Raw genomic sequence first — 19,254 nt, 5'->3', positions numbered from 1 at the left:
AGATTATTTTCTAGTCAGTCTGGAGAAAAGATCAAGGTTGAGGAAAGTTGCTTTAAAGAGCAATACTAATATAACCTCATTTCCCTGTTTGAATGATTAAAATTGCCTAATTAATTTTCAGCCAGGACATTGCAAGCTCATAACCAAACAGATGAAAATCATCATTCAGATTCTTTCCTTTAGACCTTTGCAAATAGACTCAGTGCAAAATCATTCCATGAATATCATCACATACAGAAAGAGACCCAGAATTCTAAACAAGCCTTTTCTTCAGGTTAAACTAGATTTTTACCTATATATTTTAAGAAACACCATATGTCTTTGGACATTTAATACATACAAACACACACACACACCTTTGATTGATTATTTTTTATATGTTATTGATAGGACAAGAAAGATTCACAGAAACCAGTAAGCATGAATAGATAGAAAACAAATTCTCAGTGATTCTTTCTTAGTTATTTCATACAAGAAAATTCAGTACCACATACATATAACTACATGAAACCCATTCCCGCACTTCGAATCAAAAATCTCAATTATATGTATTTTTAACCCTGAATATATATGATAGGAAATATTTGCATTAACCAGAATACATGAAAGGATGAAAAATCCAGAAATATATTTCCTTTAGCTCTCAAAATATTATCAGCTATGCTTAATGAGATATTGGTCAGATTATTATTTAATAGGAGATAGAAGCAGACAAGATAAGATTATAAAACCGACGGGATTAAATGTGCAACAAAGAAGCCAGTACAGATTGAACAATAATATCCCGGAGAGTATTTATTATATGCAATTAAATCATTTAATATTGGTATTCTTAACAAATATAAAGGGGTCTGTGTAACGGCTCCAGAATGGAAAACTCATAAATTTGACTGACTGACCTTGAAATCCAGACTATTTTGACTACACTGATACCCTTCTTCCAAAACAAAAAAGCCTCGTGGCGCTCTGGGAAAAGGAAGGGAACTAGAGATGGTGCCCTAGGAAATCCGCCCCCTTGGAAACAAATTTGGTGGGGAGGAAAGGAGTGGAAGAGCTCACACCAAAGAGCTGGCTAACGAAACCCTAGACTGACGAAGGGAAACGTGGAAGGGAAGAAAGGAGAAGGAAGTGACTCGGAATTTATAAAAATCGGACTGGGAGGACTTGGGACAACAGGAACCAGTGAGAAAGAGCGATCTAGAGTGGCAGGTAACTGCGAATAATCAATTTTAAAAATAAAAACGGAACGATATCAGTGGATTACCAGCAAATTAAGGATCCCCTCCCGACCTAATTAATTATATGATATTATCAACTTTGTATTAATTGGAACTAAAAGGGGGGAGGTGATTAAAACTTAAATAACTTAAATAAAGAGGGGTAAATAAGAAGAATATAATAACCATAAGGAAGACTAACGAACAGATGAATGTTTGAGAGACAGTGAGGACAACGAGGATAACGAGGACAGTGGGACAGCGGACACTAGACGACGGTGGAGAAAGGAAGAATAAAAAGAGAGAAGGAACATTGGATGGTGCGTTGACTGGATTAAAGTTAAAGAAAATAACAAAGGTGCAAGTTTAAAATCCTTGGTTTTAAAGTTAAAGGAAACTAAAGGTGCAACCCTAATTTGTGGGAGAGTGTGGAAATACTGCATGGAACATTAAGACATCTGGAACAAGAGGGAAATAAGTGAAAGACCCTTTTGAGGCCTGCGAAAGAGAAGACATCAATAAATATAAATAAGGAAAGATAAAGACAATGACATCTACTAAGCCAAAAGACATTAAGAGCTTACCAAGTTTGCCAAACCCCAATTTGGGAAGAAGAAGCTCTCTGTCTGGAGACACAAATATGAATGACCTGATGCGGGAAATTCAGAAAATTTCTCAGAAACAGGATTGCCTGATGAACGAGCTGTGAAAAGATATACAGGAGATGGCAGAGAAACAAGAAGTACAACAAAAACAAAGAAGAAATGTCGGAAATGAAAAAAGAAATTAAAGAAGAAATAGGGAGATTTAGAAGTGAACTGACAGAGGCTATAGGGGATATCAAGGAAATAAAAATGGAAAATGCTAAAAGAGATAAAATTCAAACTAATGTGCAACAAAAGATGGTAGCACTTACTATTAAAAATGAAAGGCTGGAAAAATTACAAGAAAAGTTTGACATTAACGAAAAAGAATTCCAGTTAAGATTCAGAAACATAAAAGAACAAGCTTCGGAAAATATAAGACAAATAATGGTCCAACTAATTGCTAAATGCTTGGAGCGTACAGAGCAAGAAATAGATGGAGAAATTGATCGTACCTTTCGTGTGCAAACCAACTATGCTAAGAGGAATAAAGTCCCCAGGGATACTATTGTGTATTTTGTCAAAAGAAGAATCAGGAATGAAGTATTAAAACAAAACAGCAAGAACCCAATTTATTATAAAAATACGAAAATAGCAGTATTAAAGGAATACGCACTTGCTACCCTAGAAAGACGTTGCAAATATTTTTTCTTAACGGATGAGCTAAAAAAAAGACAAATAAGATACAGATGGGAGAAGTATGAAGGGGTCATGGTTACCTATAAAGACCAGAAATATTGGCTAACATCAGAAGAAAAAGCGAAATATTTTTTGAAGAAGTTAAACAAGGGAAAAGAAATGAAAGAAGACAAGTCACCACCACCATCCCCAAGCACAAAGAAACCAAAGAAACGTAGATTTTACTCTCCGCAGGGTGAACCACTAGAAGCAGGCGCGCAGTTGACAGATGATGATGAGGATGATGATGGAAACCTCGATGATTTGGATAAAGACAAAAAAATAGATGATGAGTGATTTTGAAAAACAAATAAAATGCTACTCAAACAATATCAATGGTCTGAATTCACCTAATAAAAGAAATAGGTTCTTTAATAAAATTAGTAAAGGGAAGTATAACATAATAGCATTGCAAGAAACCCACATTGCTCGAAAACATTCTACATATCTAAAACAAAAAAAATTAGGGAACGAATTTTTTTCCTCGGCAGAAGAAAAAAAAAAGAGGTGTAGTGCTTTATGTAGATGAAACTCTACCATCGGAATTAAAATTTAAAGACCAAGAGGGGCGCATGATTGGTGTAAAGACAAAGATTGGCTGTAATAATGTATTAATTTGTAATATTTATGCCCAAAATGGAGCTAAAACACAATTCATAAAAGACTTGAAAGAAAAAATAACCCAAGACGAATATGACTATATAATTATGTTACGAGATTTCAACGGGGTAATAAATGTTAAATTGGACAAAACTTATCAAAAATCAAAAAAAATAAAGGAAGAAATAGATACCTTACCTAAAAACTTTATCTTGTTACAAGAAGAATTAGGACTGGAAGATATATGGCGAGAACGAAATAAAAATCAGAAGGATTACACCTTTTATTCAAATCGACATCAGAGTTGGTCGAGGATAGATATGATTTGGACTTCAAAAACACTTTCCACAAAAATTGGAGTAATTCAAATTCTTCGCAGCGATATTTCGGACCATAATGCATTAGAGATGATTATTAATTATAAAAGACAAAATTGGAAATGGCGATTAGATAACAACTTAATAAAATTGGAAGAGGATGTGCTTAAAAATAAGAATATAACTAAGGATTTTTTAAAAATTAATGATACAGAAGAAGTAAAAATGCAAACTGTTTGGGATACTTACAAGGCGGTTATGAGAGGCCATCTAATACAGCAAAATTCTAGGAAAAGGAAGTGGAAAGATAAGAAACTGAATGACATTAAAAGAGAGATTGGACTACTGGAATCTCAACTGAAAAGTAACCCTAAGGATAGTAAAACTAAAAACAAATTGGATATCTATGAAAAAAAGTTAAATAATTTGGAATTGGAACAATTGGCGAAACAAATGAAATACGTAAAGCAAAATAATTTCGAAAACGCTAATAAAACAGGGAAGTGGCTTGCCAGACAAATTAAGAAGAAAAGACAATCACAACATATTTCCAAAATTAAAGCTGGGGAAAAACTGTTGGTTACAGATAAAGATATTCTGGAACATTTTAAGGACTATTACCAACATTTATATACAGAAGACAAAATAGATAAAGGAAAAATAACGGAATTTTTATGTAAACAAAATCTCCCCAAAATATCTGATGAACAAAGAGAAGCACTAAACAGAGAAATATCAGAAGAGGAAATTATCAAGGCTATAAAAGATTTAAAAATAAACAAATCACCAGGACCGGATGGGTATTCAGCCAATTTTTATAAAGTTATGAAAGAAGAGACTGTCCAGTTTTTGAAAAGACTAATGAACGCGGCACTAAGGGATAAAGAAATTCCGGACACGTGGAAGAAAGCCGAAATAGTAATGTTAAAAAAAGAAGGTGCGGATCTAGAAGAGTTTGCAAATTATCGTCCAATATCCTTATTAAATACGGATTACAAAATTTTTTCAAATATCCTAGCCAGTCGATTAAGGAATTTTCTAAAGGAATGGATAGGAGAGGATCAAACAGGCTTTCTCCCGAACAGAAGCATTCAGGACAATGTAAGAATTATAGTAGATACCCTGGAATATTACAAACATCATCATCAAAAAGAACTGGCTTTACTCGATTAGATCTAAGATCGTTCTGATGTTATCACTTATTTTTCGTTGGGGTAGAAATCCTGATTGTTCCTCTTTTATCCAGGTTTTCAAAAAATCTTTTAATCTGTTTGTTAATATGCTTGCAAATAGTTTGTAGTCCACATTCAACAATGAGATAGGTCTATAGCTTTTCATATCAGTGTCTGGCGAATTCTCTTTATGGATCATTGTTATCGTTGCTTGCTTCCAGGTCTGTGGGATTTTGCATTCTGACATTGCTTGGTTCATGATAATTTTTAAATGTGGAGTAAGAATTTCCTCAAATGTTTTATAATATGCGGCAGTCAGTCCATCTGGACCTGGCGCCTTCTGCGAGTTCAAATTTTTTATTGCGTTTTTAATTTCCCGATCCGTAATTTCTTTATTAAGATCTCTTTTCTGTTCTTCTGTGGCCCTGGTTAGATTTTGTTGTTCTAGAAATTTTATTATTTTATCCTCTTCTATGTTTTCTTTTTTGTAGAGGTTCTGAATTGCTTCAATATGTCATCCTCTCTTGTGAACGTTGCTTCTTTAGTTTTTATTATATTTATATATGGCTTTTCTTTTCTTTTCCTCAGTTTCCTCGTTAACCACTTGCCTGGCTTATTAGCATTGCAGAAGTGATATTGTTTTATATATATTATGAAGAGGAAAAACAGAAAGAAATACTATTCTTGTCATTGGATATAGAAAAAGCATTCGATAGTGTAAATTGGCTCTTTTTCAAAAAATTACTAAGAAGATTGGATATTGGAACACATATGCAAAACGCAATAGAAACAATTTACAACTCTCAGGAGGCCAAAATAATAATAAACGGATTGGAGTCGGAGAAAATAGAGATTCAGAGAGGGACAAGACAAGGATGCCCGCTGTCACCTCTTCTTTTTATATCGGTCATGGAAATATTATTAAACCATATCAGGCAAGACGAAAACTTAAAGGGGGCGGAAATTCAAGGACAAAAATATAAATGCAGGGCTTTTGCAGACGATATGATGTGCATCATTAAAACCCGATAAACACCACAGAAAACTGGATAGGAAAGGTGAAGAACTACGGCGAAATATCAGGCCTTAAGATAAATTTAGGGAAAACCCAAGCAACGACGAAAAATATGACAGAAGATAGACAAAGAAGACTATCGGAGAAAACAGGTTTAAAAATCATAACCAAGATGAAATACCTGGGAATAAATATATTAACAAACAATAATCATCTTATAAAAAACAACTATGACTGCAAGTGGAAAGAAATTAAGAAAGATCTAAACAGCTGGAATAGTCAAGATTTATCATTATTAGGAAGGATAGCAGCGATCAAGACGTATATACTCCCAAAGATGCTATTTCTATTCCAAAACCTACCAATCATTAGGACGCAAAAACCCTTCCATGAATGGCAAAAAGATATATCGAAATTCGTATGGCAAGGAAGAAAGCCGAGGATAAAATTCAAAAATCTTACAGATGACAGATCCAGAGGAGGAATGAATCTTCCAGACCTACAACTATACTATGAATCCTGTGTAATAAGATGGGTAAGAGACTGGTTGCTCCTAAAAAGTAAGAAAACTCTAAACCTAGAGGGCTTTAACCTCAAATCTAGTTGGCATATATTTACATGGGGCACCCCAGACAAAAAAGAAGCGAGAACATTCAAAAACCATACAATAAGAGACTCATTGAACAAGATATGGATAAAATATAGAAACAGGATGTTCCCCAAAACCCCACTGTGGTTAGCGCCTCTAGAAATAATATTGAAGGAACAACGAGGAAAACTGAACTGGCCAACATATAAGGACATGGTTATAAGACAGGATAACGATTACCTTTTAAGATCACAAGAAGAATTACAGAAATTATCCCCGCAAATAACATGGCTACACTACAGACAAATAAAGGAGCAATTCAACAAAGATAAACAGAAAGGTTTCATGAATTTGGATTCGGACTGGGAAAAAATTCTGAACTCGGAAAATAAGTTGATTACAAAAATATACAAAAAATTACTGGAATGGGATACTGAAACTGAACATGTAAAGACATGTATGACCCAGTGGGCAAGGGATATAGGAAGACCAATCCTATACGAAGAATGGGAAAAGTTTTGGGTTAAAAATATGAAATTTAATTATGCCTCGGATCTTAGAGAAAACCAGTTCAAAATGATATATAGATGGTACATAACTCCGAAAAAATTAGGTCACTACAAGAAAGATAAACGAAAGAAATGCTGGAAATGCCAGGAGAAAGAGGGAAATTTTTTCCACATGTGGTGGGCATGTGCTAAAACGAAGAAATATTGGACAGAAATACACAAAGAATCCCGGAAAATATTGAAAAAAGACTTACCATTTAGACCAGAACTATATCTGTTAGGGGTGACTAACACGAACTTAGGAAAAAACGAAGAAAAGATCTTAAATTATTTAGTCACGGGGGCCAGAATTGTTTTTGCAAGAATCTGGAGATCAAACCAAGTACCTACAACAGACCAGTGGCTGATAAAGATAAGTGATATAAAGAATATGGACAAGCTGACATTCCTAATGAAGAAACAACAAGGAAACCCAATAAAAGAAACGGATTGGTCAAATTTCGAGGAATACATAAGACAAAGAATGCTAGAATCAGAGGAAAAGAAATAGAGATTAGAGCTCTTGGAAGAGGAAAAAGGAAACACCCAAAAGTGATCAGGACACTCGTCATAAGAGGAATGGTCATCTGATGATGAAATCTGCAGAGTTAAACAAATGAAGAATACACACTCTTAAATCATTCCACCTCATATCCCCTCCCTTTCTATCCTCTCCTCTCCCCCCTCTTGCATGAAATACCCCCTCCCTAACCACCCTCCCCTTACCAGTACATCCCCCTTCCCCAAAGTGTGATTTTCCCCCAGTTTTTAAGCATTGTATTAAAAGATCTCAATAAAAATACATTAAAAAAAAAGAACTGGCTTTACTTTTATTAGACGCTGAAAAAGCGTTTGACAATATAAATTGGGATTTTTTAAAATTATTGTTTAGAGAATTAGACTTTGGCCATCAATTCCTTCTGGGGAGGCTCTCTGGGATGGGGCTCGGTGGCACGGTTCTGCTGTGGCTCCAATCCTTCCTGGAGGGCCGTTCCCAGTTGGTGAAGCTGGGGGACACCTGCTCGGACCCCTGGCCATTGACCTGTGGGGTCCCGCAAAGGTCTATTCTATCCCCCATGCTATTCAACATCTACATGAAACCGCTGGGAGAGGTCATCCGGAGTTTTGGAGGGCGTTGCCATCTCTACGCAGATGACACGCAAATCCACTACTCGTTCCCATCTGACTCCAAGGAAGCCCCTCGGATGCCTGGCCGCTGTGGCGGACTGGATGAGGAGGAACAAGCTGAGGATCAATCCTGATAAGACAGAGGCCCTCCTGGTCAGTCGCGCGTCGGAACGGGGTATTGGGTGGCAACCTGTGCTGGACGGGGTCGCACTCCCCCTGAAATCACAGGTCCGCAGTTTGGGGGTCCTCCTGGACTCAGCGCTGACGCTTGAGGCGCAGGTGTCGGCGGTGGCCGGGAGGGCCTTCGCACAACTCAAGCTTGTGCGCCAACTGCGACCATACCTCGTGAAGTCTGACTTGACCACGGTGGTGCATGCCTTAGTTACCTCTAGGTTGGACTACTGTAATGCGCTCTACGTGGGGCTTCCCTTGAAGACGGCCCGGAAACTACAATTGGTCCAGCGCTCGGCTGCCAGGTTAATTACGGGGGCGAGTTACAGGGAGAGATCTACTCCCCTGTTCAAGGAGCTCCACTGGCTGCCGTTTATTTTCCGGTCCCAATTCAAGGTGTATACCATCACATATAAAGCCCTAAACGGTTTGGGACCCACCTACCTTCGTGACCGTATCTCCTATCACAAGCCTACACGATCCCTTCGTTCATCAGGGGAAGCTCTCCTGTCCCCACTCCCGATATCCCAGACCCGCCTTGTGGGAACAAGGGAGAGGGCCTTTTCTGCTGTGGCCCCCCGATTGTGGAATTCTCTGTCTGCGGAGATTAGGCAAGCCCCCACACTAGCAGCCTTCAAGAAAGACTTGAAAACATGGCTCTTTCGCTGTGCTTTTGGAGAGTAACCATTTTATATTTCTTTTCCGTTGCTCCCCCTAATATCTATCCTCCAGAATACCCCACTCCCTTATGACCCTGTTTGGTTTTTATTTTTATGTCTTTCTCACCCCGAGTTTTAACTTAATGTTCATGTGGTCTGCCCTTGTTTTTATTGTCTCCTTGTTTTATTTTGTAATGGATATTATTTACTGTTTTGCTTATTGTATTTTGTTGTGCTGTTCTTTTATATGCTGTTTACATTGTATTGTTTTGGGCATGGCCCCATGTAAGCCGCCCCGAGTCCCCGTTGGGGAGATGGTGGCGGGGTATAAATAAAGTTTTATTATTATTATTATAATTCCAAAATGCAATTGAAGCAATATATAGCCAACAATCGGCCAGAATAATGATAAATGGACAACTCTCAAATGAATTCCCCATATCCAAAGGGACCCAACAAGGATGCCCACTGTCACCGTTAATTTTTATTTTTTCTTTAGAGATTCTAATGAGAAATATTAGAAACAATAAAGATTTAAAAGAATTAAAAATTGACAAGCATGAATACAAAGCAAGAGCATTTGCAGATGATATAATTTGCATTATTGAAGAACCTAGATCAAATATAAATAGATGGATTGAAAGTATAGAGGAATTTGGAAAAGTGGCGGGGTTAAAAATTAATAGGAAAAAATCAATAATCTTGACTAAAAATATTTCAAAGAAGAATCAGGAAAAACTGGAACAAACAATAGGTTTAAAATTTTATCAAAAGTAAAGTATTTGGGTATATGGATAACAGCAAAGAACAGTCAATTACTTCAAAATAATTATTTAAACAAATGGAAGGAAATACAGAAGGAACTGGAGTGTTGGAAAAAGTTAAATCTATCTTTATTAGGCCGAATCGCAGCAATAAAAATGAATATCCTACCAAAAATGATCTATCTGTTCCAAAATCTCCCTATAATTCGAAATACGAAAATATTTACGGATTGGAATAAAGACTTAACGAAATTTATTTGGAAGGGGAAAAAACCAAGAATAAAATTCACTGTTATGACTAATCTCAAGAAAAAGGGAGGATTCGGAGTTCCTGACTTGAAACTATACTTCGAAGCAAGCGCTTTGGTCTGGATAAGCGACTGGATAAAACTTACCAAATCAAGGGTACTTACAATAGAAGGTTTTGACTTAAGAAGAGGGTGGCATTCGTATATCTGGTATGGGAAGACAAAAATAGAGAAAAATTTCGGAAACCACTTTATTAGATCAGCACTAATGAGGGTGTGGGAAAAGTATAAGAAAAACTTTTACACAAAAACTCCAAAATGGGTATCGCCTCTTGAAGCTAATCAAAGAAGGTTATTAGGGTGGTTTAACTGGCCCCCATACAAAGACCTACTAAAAGGGAAAACACCTACTCTTCAATTAAAATCATATACAGAAATACAAATGAAATATAAAGAAGTTACCTGGTTACAATACTTACAAATCAAAGAATATTTTAATATGGATATTAAAGTAGGATTCTCTGAGGAAGATTTTTGGGAAAAATTGATTAAATTAGAGAAAAAATTAATTACTGTAATATATAATAAACTTCTTGAGTGGTCTACCGAAACAGAACAAATTACTAATTCAATGACAAAGTGGGCAAGAAACATTGGAAGACCAATACAAATTAAGGAATGGGAAGAAATCTGGATGAAGAAACTGAATTATACTTATGCATCAGACTTAAAAGAAAATTATTTGAAAATGCTCCACTGCTGGTATATGACTCCAGCAAAACTTGGGAGAATGTACAAGAATATGGACAACAAATGTTGGAAATGTAAGATAAATGAAGGTACTTTTTTCATTTATGGTGGACATGTAAAAGGACATCTGATTTTTAGAAAAAGATACATGCCGAATGTCAAAAAATTCTTAAGAAACATTTTCCAATGAAACCAGAATACTACCTTTTGGGAATATTTGATCCGGGACTATTCGCAGACCCAAATATGGACAAATGGTTCACTTTCCTATCAACAGCAGCGAGAATAGTTTTTGCTAGAGGCTGGAAGTTGGACACGTCCCCAAATATAAATGATTGGATCATGAAGATAATGGATATAAAAGATATGGATAAACTAACCTTTCTACTAAAAGATAACAGTGGTAAAGGAAGGAAAAAAACAGATTGGTCACTTTTAGAAGATTACTTGGAGAAACTTTAAAGATACAAGTGGGAAAGAATTTATTACTAGTATTAATAGTGATAGTACCAAGGTGTTACTCTCTTTTTTTGTTTACAGGAAGAGTTAGAGCGGAAGTCACTGAAAATCCCTGTGTGTATGTGTATTTTTCTTTTTCTTTTTTTTTTTCTTTTTTTGTGTTGCCTTTCTGGCTTTTCTAAACACATATTGTTCTCCCACTTTCCATGTATATATATTTCTTTATCTTCTTCTCTCTTCCTAACTTTCTATACTGCATATTGTTCCCCCACTTTTTATGTATATAGATCTTTTTCTCTTTAATAAAAATTATATGAAAAAAAACACATACTCATTTAAAAACACTCTGTAAAATACACATATTTAAATATATTGAAATACAGAAAAAACACGTGGAGTTGAAGTTTAAAATCCATCATTAGAACTGTCTGGGTAGGGCTCCTGGAAGAGATAGGTCTTGTGATGCCTCATGGGCCTTGTAGTCCTGTTCCTAGTACTATTGTGGCAGATGAAGATGAAAACATGGGGTTTTCGCCGGTTCAGCAAGAGCCGGAGTCACTTCACCTGCCGGATGTCGATGTTTGCCCTCAAGAATTCAGTAAAACAGGCCTTGGGCATTACTCCCCTCCGTTTCCCAGGAAAGAATCTTATTCTAGAGACAGAGGAGTCAGAGAAGCACATCGGAGGAGTTTACGGATCGCTGCCAAACAACAGGCTCATTAGGCCTGCTTCCCTTGGGAAATTCTAAGGAGTCTTGCATCTGGACAGAGTTGGGTTTCGCTTCTTGTTCTCTAGGGAAAGAGTTCTGTTGGCGGGAAAACGAGACCCAATATAGGTGTTTGACGCGGGAGATTCTTTGCGGAGTCAATTGATCAGCTTCAGGAGAGAGATCGTGTGTGGACTTCGTAACCCCAGTTCCTTGCTTCCCGGATCAAGCATTCATGCCTTTGCCTTGCCTTGCTGTTTAACCACGGACCTTGTTCCACGCTTCACGTTTTGCCTTGTTTCTAGTCACGGACCTAGTCAAGTACCAAGTTTATTTCCAGCCTTGTTGTCAAGCTTCATTGGACTTCTAAGACTCTGACAATTCCCCACACTATTGCTTGGCAAAAGTGTGTGTTTCGGTCAAGTGGATTAAAACTTTGAACTCTAATATCATTTATTGGACAATACATTTTTGGACTATATTTGACCTCATTTGAAAGGTCTGCTTTTGAACTATATTCGTCACTTGTTTTTATTGCTTTTATATATTTCCTTAATAAAGATATTAGATAGATTGGCCTCCGTGTAAGGTTTTTGGTGCCCAGCAGCCAGGGTCCTGACAGTTTGACTCCGCCAACACAGCACCAAATAACCTAAGGCCAATATGTCAACACCAGGAGCCGGAGCGGCCACCCCAGCTCAACCACTCAGTTACACCATTTCTAAAGATGAATTCAATCGTATCCGGGACACACTCCGAGAGCAGGAGGGAGAGATACGGGGCTTGAAGGAACGAGGAGCCCGTCTCCCTGCTCTAGCGCTACCAACCAAGATTTCTGGAGAAGCCTCCAAGGTTCATGTCTTCCGTCGTCAGTGCCAAGCGTATGTAGAAGCCCGTCAAGCCGAGTTTGCCCAAGAAGACGTCAAGGTGGCATGGATTTTCAGTCTCCTAGATGGGCCTGCGGCCACTTGGGCGACGGCATTGTACGACGCGGGGTCCACGCACCTAAACACCGCGCAGCAATTCTTGAACCACCTTCGGAAAACCTGGGGGATCGAGGACGACGAAGAGGCGGCCGGCCATAAACTCCGACGCCTCTTCCAAGGGGACAGACCGTTGTCCCGATACATAGCCGAGTTCCGGGTGCTGGCTCAAAACACTGGCTGGGACGATATAGCCCTCAGAGGACAGTTTCGCGAAGGCCTCAACATCGAGATGCAGGAAGAAATCTCTAAGGTGGACCCCCCTGGGACTCTCGAAAGACTCATCGCCCAGTGTTTGCGGGCTGAAGTCTTGCTTGCCAACAAGAAACAGTGGCTCCGGGGCCAGAGTGGAAGGGCCAGAGTAAAGCCTCCCACTTCTACCATTGTCCAGCCTCGTCCAGTATGGAGACCCCCACCGCCAGCCCCTAACCCCATGGGAAGCGAGGAGGAGCCGATGCAGTTGGGCAACGTGCGCCCCAGACTAGATGTTGCTGAAAAGGCCCGTCGCCAACGCTTGAATCTGTGTTGGTATTGCGGAAATGGGGGCCACTTCGCCAGAGAATGTCCAGCCAAAAAGAAGCCCGCTGCCTTTCTGGCGGCGGCGTCCTCCGCGGAGGCGGAGGCTGCCGAGGCGGCTGGAACAAAGCCGGCGGGGGAACCCAGCGACCGGGCGTAGAAGGGCTCGCCAACCCGGTCAAAAACTCCACTCAAGAGCCGCAAACGGGGGTCCTATTTCTCCTGGTGGTCACGCTGTGGTCAGTGAAAAAAGGACCCGTCATGATCCATGCCATGATAGACTCAGGGGCAACAAACAACTTCATCGATAGAGACTATGCTGACTCTCTGGGACTACAATATCATGATTTCAAGAATGCCCGGGTGGTGCAAGCCATAGACGGCCGACCCCTGAAGACAGGTCCAGTAAGCCAATGGACCGAGCCCACCAGAATGTGGATAAGAGAACACATGGAAGAAATCTCCTTCTTCGTTACCGAGGTTCCCCATTTCCCCGTGATTTTGGGTATCCCGTGGCTGACACTCCACGACCCAAACATCTCCTGGTCCAACAGAGAACTGCAGTTCGCCTCAAGGTATTGCCAAAATCATTGTCTAGTAGCCAAGGTCTGCCATGCCACAGACGCAGAACCCATCATCACCTTGTCCAAGAAATATTTGGACTTTTGGGATGTTTTCAATGAAAAGGAAGCCGAGAAACTACCCCCACATAGACCCTATGACTGTGCCATTGACCTGGTGGAGGGGGCCCCAATTCCGCGAGGACATCTCTACTCCCTGACTGAACCAGAGCAAGAAGCTCTCAGGGTCTTAAATTCGAACAGTTGATCTAGCTGTTGGAGCTCTAATGGCAAGTCGTTCCACAGCCTTGGGGTGGCCGATTTTTTTTTTCATGTCAGGAGCAACCCAAGTCGCTTCTGGAGTGAGAGAATTGGCCGTCTGCAAAAACGTTGCAGACGCCCGGATGTTTAGATGTTTTGGGTTCGGGCTGTGGCGCAGGCTGGAGAGCAGCTGTAATGAATCACTGCAATGAATCACTCTGACCAGGAGGTCGTGAGTTCAAGGCCCGCTCGGAGCCTATGTTTGTCCTGTCTTTGTTCTATGTTGGAAGGCATTGAATGTTTGCCTATATATGTAATGTGATCCGCCCTGAGTCCCCTTCGGGGTGAGAAGGGCGGAATATAAATGCTGTAAATAAATAAATAAATAAATGTTTTTGCCATCCTTGTAGGAGGCTTCTCTCATGTCCCCGCATGGAGCTGGAGCTGATAGAGGGGGCGCTCTCCCTGGGTTGGATTCAAACCTGGCAGCCTTCAGGTCAGCAATCCAACCTTCAAATCACAAGGCTTTAACCCACTGTGCCACCGGGGAATGATGTCCTCAGTGGGAGAAAGAAATCTTGCCTGTTTGAGGCAGGCGTGACTGCCAGGGAAGATCATGAGGGACCTCAATGTAGCCATTGAGGGCTATAACTTCTTTCACAGAAATGGAACAAAGAGGAGAGGAGAGGGAGTAGCTTTATATGTCAAAAGCAGTTATATTGCAGAAGAAATGCAAGACTTACATTGTTGTAAGCTGCCCTGAGTCCCTTCGGGTGAAAAGGGCAGGATATAAATGCTGGAAATAAATAAATAAATAATCTGGGAACCCAGCTTGAAAGCATCTGGATAAGAATCTAGGGAACCGGGACTCAAAAAGATCTCATTGTGGGTGTCTACTACAGACCTCCGAGTCAGGATGAAGGACTTGATGAAGCCTTCTGTCAGCAACTGACCAAACAGGCACAAAGAAGAGATATAGTAGTCATGGGCGATTTCAACTATCCCGATATCTGCTGGAAAACAAACTCGGCCAAGAGGTCAAAGTCCAACAAATTCCTCACTTGCCTTGCAGACAATTTTATGGTCCAGAAGGTAGAAGAGGCAACAAGGGGATCGGCTACTCTTGATCTCATCTTAACAAACGTGGAAGACCTGATCAATGCAGTCGATCCGTAGGGGCAAGTGACCATGTGCTCCTGCAGTTTGCCATACAAAGGAAGGCTGAAACTAAGACAACCTCACAACCTCTGAGGATGCCTGCCATAGATGTGGATGAAACATCAGGAGAGAATACTTCTGGAACATGACCATACAGCCCAGAAAACACACAACCACAACTTCCACCACACTCCGAGGCAGAGAGTTCCACTATTGAGCAGCTCATAGGGTCAGGAAGTAGTTCATCTGCCCCTGGAGATTTGAATTTGTCTAGAGTAGCTAGGTAAACTACTTCCTTACATAGTTTGGGTTGCATGACCCCTTTTGCCTTGTCCGCCCCATATCGTCTCCTCTGCATTCTACTTTCCACCAGCTTCTTTTTTCAACAGGCCACAGATGTTGGGGTGGAGCGGTAGGTTTAGAGCCAAATGACTCACTGAGATAAATCTATGCCAATCTAAGGCCCTGCTCTGGGTTGAATAATTTCAAGTCATTTCCGTATCATGCTAATCCCATCACAGGATTTTTATGGCAATATTTGTTCAGAGGGGTTTGCCATGGCTGTCTTCCAAGGCTGAGAGTGTGTGGCTCATCCATGGTCAACCAGTGGGTTTTGATGGCCAGCCAGAACCTTGGTCTGCAGAGTCATAGTTATGCGCTCAAATCCACCGCACAACACTGGCTTCATTCTACACAGAAGGAAATCTCCGGAACCCATTTTGAATACGTAATTGGATTTATTGTTAACTAGCTTGGGGGCCCGGCGGTGCCCGGGTTATTTGAGAACGGAATTGTTTGCCTTTGTTCCAAGTTTAGTCTCGATCCAGTGTCAGTTGGCTTTAGTTGGTACGGGTGAACTACAACTCCCATATGCAAGTCCATGATCGATCCCCCTCCAAACAGCTTCACATGTAAAGCAGGTCATGGGGACTCGATATGTCAAGTTTGGTCTTGATCAGACATTGGTGAGGGTTGCAGTGGTCTGGGGAAGTGAGTGAAGGTACTGTCAATCCCATCATCCATGGTCTGTTGCTCCCTCAAATGATAGGAGGATGTAAAGTGGGCCACATTGCACCTATATGTCAAGTTTGGTACAGTTTCATCATTCATGGGCATCACAGTGGTCTGTGGGAGTTGAATTGGATGAAGGTACTGGAAATCCCATCATCCTTGGTGCATTCTCCTGCAAACCACACCAGGACATAAATTGTGTGATATTACACCTGTATGCCAAATAAGGTACAGTTTCGTCTTTCATGGGTATCACAGTGGTCCGTGGGAGGTGAATAGGATAAGGGTACTGCAAATCCCATCATCCAAGGTCCATCCTGCATCAAACCAGATCAGGACGTAAAGGGGGCCACATTGCACCTTTGTATCAAGTTTGGTACAGTTTTGTCATTCATGGGAATCACAGCGGCCTGTGGGAGGTAAATTGGATGAAGGTACTGCAAATCCCATCGTCCTTGGTCCATCCTCCCCCAAACTGCTGCAACATATAAAGTGTGTCATTTGGGATATATATACCAGATTTGGTTCAGTTCTGTCATATGTAGCAGTTGCTGTGGTCTCAAGAAGCGAGTGAAGGTACTGCATGTCCCATCTGTGTGCCAAGTTTGGTCCAGTTCCGTCACTGGTGGGCATCGCAGTGGTCTGTGGGAATCGTAGTGATTGAAAGTACTACATATCCCATCACCCATGGTCCATCATCCTGCAAACGGCACCAGGACATAAAGCGCATCATGGGGTAGGCTCTCTGGAATTGTGGGAGTTGGAGTCCAAAACACCTGGAGGGCCCAAGTTGGCCCGTGCCTGGTTTAAAGGCTTCCATACAATCCTAGAGTTAGAAGGGGTGCCCAAAGGCCATCTAGTTGAACCCCCTTCTGCCATAGAGGAAGACACCATCCAAGCCCTCCCGACAGATGGCCATCCAGTCACAAATACGATTGGGAGATAGATAGTCCTAGATTTGAAAGGGGTCTCTGAAGGTCATCCAGTCCAGCCCCGTCTGCCACAAAGGAAGAGACCATTCAAGCCCTCCCGACAGAAGGTAATTCCAACCATACATACCATTGAGACATTTATTTATTTATGTATTTATTTAATTCTGATATTTCTCCCCCGCCTTTCTGCAATTGACCCAAAGTGGCTTGCAAGGTCATTAAGCCACGTGCTAACATCCACCATATAAATAAAACATAAAAGTAATGTCAAGCAATAGTAGTATAAATAAGACAGCTGGGTTCAGTGGGGGCAGGTGAACTACAACTCCCATATGCAAGTCCATCATCCATGGTCCATCCCACTCCAAACAGGGCCCGGATGTATAGTAGGCCATGGAGACTGTATGTGTCAAGCCTGTTAGAGTGAGTAGGCCAAAGCCTGCTCTGTGGTAGCTTTTTGCCTCAGTAAAAACTTGGGGGGGGGGGAGTAAACGATCCTTAAAAGGAAAGAATAAAAAGATAGTCATTATTTTCTCTTTAGTCTGCTGTGAATAGTATTTACGTACTGCCGCCTTACCTTGTTGAAGGAGAGTGCTGTATCCAAAAGACACAGGCAAAAGCTGCTCTGTTTGGAACAGGGAAGATGGCCGCCTCTTTTGTGGCCTAGCACAATGGACCCAGGCTGCAAGGGCTGAAACGTGTTAGCAAAATGATCAAAGGAGGCTTAGATTGGGGCTTTGGGGACTAGAAATGTTCATAAGCATATTGTTAAAAAGATAATAAATGTTCTCTGCTGCCTTTTGAGGAAAGTAGGGCCTTACAAAGAAGTTGAAAGCTGAGGCAAGATGGCGTCCTCCTTTTCGGCCTAGCAGCGAGGGGCCAGCCTGGAAGGCCTTAAACATGTCAGCAGAGGGGCCAAAGGGGGCCATCCGTTGTCAGTGGGTTCATGGGGTGATGTGTGTCAAGTTTGGTCCAGGTCCGGCCTTTCTGGTGGTGGCAGTGGTGTTTTGGATTACCAAAGTGTAGGCCGAGGCTGTTAACTGTCCCAAAGCTAGCATCGTTCTGAGGAGAGAAGTAGGCCGAACGAAGCCAGTTGGTAGTAGTTTTTCCCTCAGCGATCCCAGTGGCCTGTGAAAGTGGCGGCCAATCAGAACTGGCCCATATTCTGGCCGGCCAATTAGAAAGCTGATCCATATTCTGCCAGGCCAATCAAAACGCGAGCATATATTCCGCCAGGCCAATCAAAACGCTGATACATATTCCGCCAGGCCAATCAAAACGCTGATACATACTCGCATTTCACTTTTATTATATATATAGAATATAGATATAGATAGATAGATATAGATTATCTGCTGCTAGGCATTTGGAATTTCGCTTTGATTATACATCAAATATGTTTGAATAGTTTTAAGTGTGAATCTTATGTTTGAATAGTTTTAAGTGTGAATGCTGTTTATATTTAATTCTGTTTTAATATTTGTATATTTATTTTTGAATAGTGTGCTAACTCCATCCCAATTTTCTCTTTCTTTCTATCTGTCTTTCTAGACCACACACACCCTATTCTAGCAAACACAGTATACATCCTAAGACAGGATCTGTGAATATTCCACCTGAAAGCACCTCATCCTTCCTCAACAGCCTTTCAAATTAATACTAACCACCATTAAATAATAAGGTTGTTTGAAAAGCAAGTAAATTGAGTCATGCCGAGAATGATGAAAAGTAATACAAAACAGAGGACAGGTACCAATAATTCACAAAAGCTTAGCTGAACTGATCCTATATTTTAGGACAGTCTTTCCCAATACGACCATTTCTAGACATGTTACATTACCAATGTCTCTTGCAAAATCTTAATAGATTATTTTCTAGTCAGTCTGGAGAAAAGACCAAGACTAAGTGGGAATAACCTTCCCTGTTTGAATGGATTAAAATTGCCTAATTAATTTTCAGCCAGGACATTCCAAGATCACAACCAACCAGATGACCTAAAGGAAATCATCATTCAGATTCTTTCCTTTAGACCTTTGTAAATAGACTCAGTGCAAAATCATTCCGTTAATATCATCACATACAGAAAGAGACTCAGAATTCTAAACAAGCCTTTTCTTCAGGTTAAACTAGATTTTTACCTACATATTTTAAGAAACACCGTATGTCTT

At 40.5% G+C, this 19,254-nt stretch overlaps 1 protein-coding gene across 1 annotated transcript in view; it reads right to left on the bottom strand.

Moving 5' to 3' along the window:
- Positions 1 to 357: 357 nt before the first annotated feature.
- Positions 358 to 19,254, bottom strand: part of LOC100557115 (zinc finger and SCAN domain-containing protein 2) — a 32,463-nt gene continuing 13,566 nt past the window's right edge. Inside the window, exon 5 of the mRNA XM_016996401.2 lies at positions 358 to 9,957. Within this exon, the coding sequence (XP_016851890.2) occupies positions 9,932 to 9,957 (26 nt within the window). The 3' untranslated portion in view covers positions 358 to 9,931. The remainder of the gene's footprint in view (positions 9,958 to 19,254) is intronic.

Source organism: Anolis carolinensis, chromosome 2, assembly GCF_035594765.1.
Source record: "Anolis carolinensis isolate JA03-04 chromosome 2, rAnoCar3.1.pri, whole genome shotgun sequence".
Lineage (NCBI taxonomy): Eukaryota > Metazoa > Chordata > Lepidosauria > Squamata > Dactyloidae > Anolis > Anolis carolinensis.
This window is presented reverse-complemented; position numbering and strand designations above follow the sequence as displayed.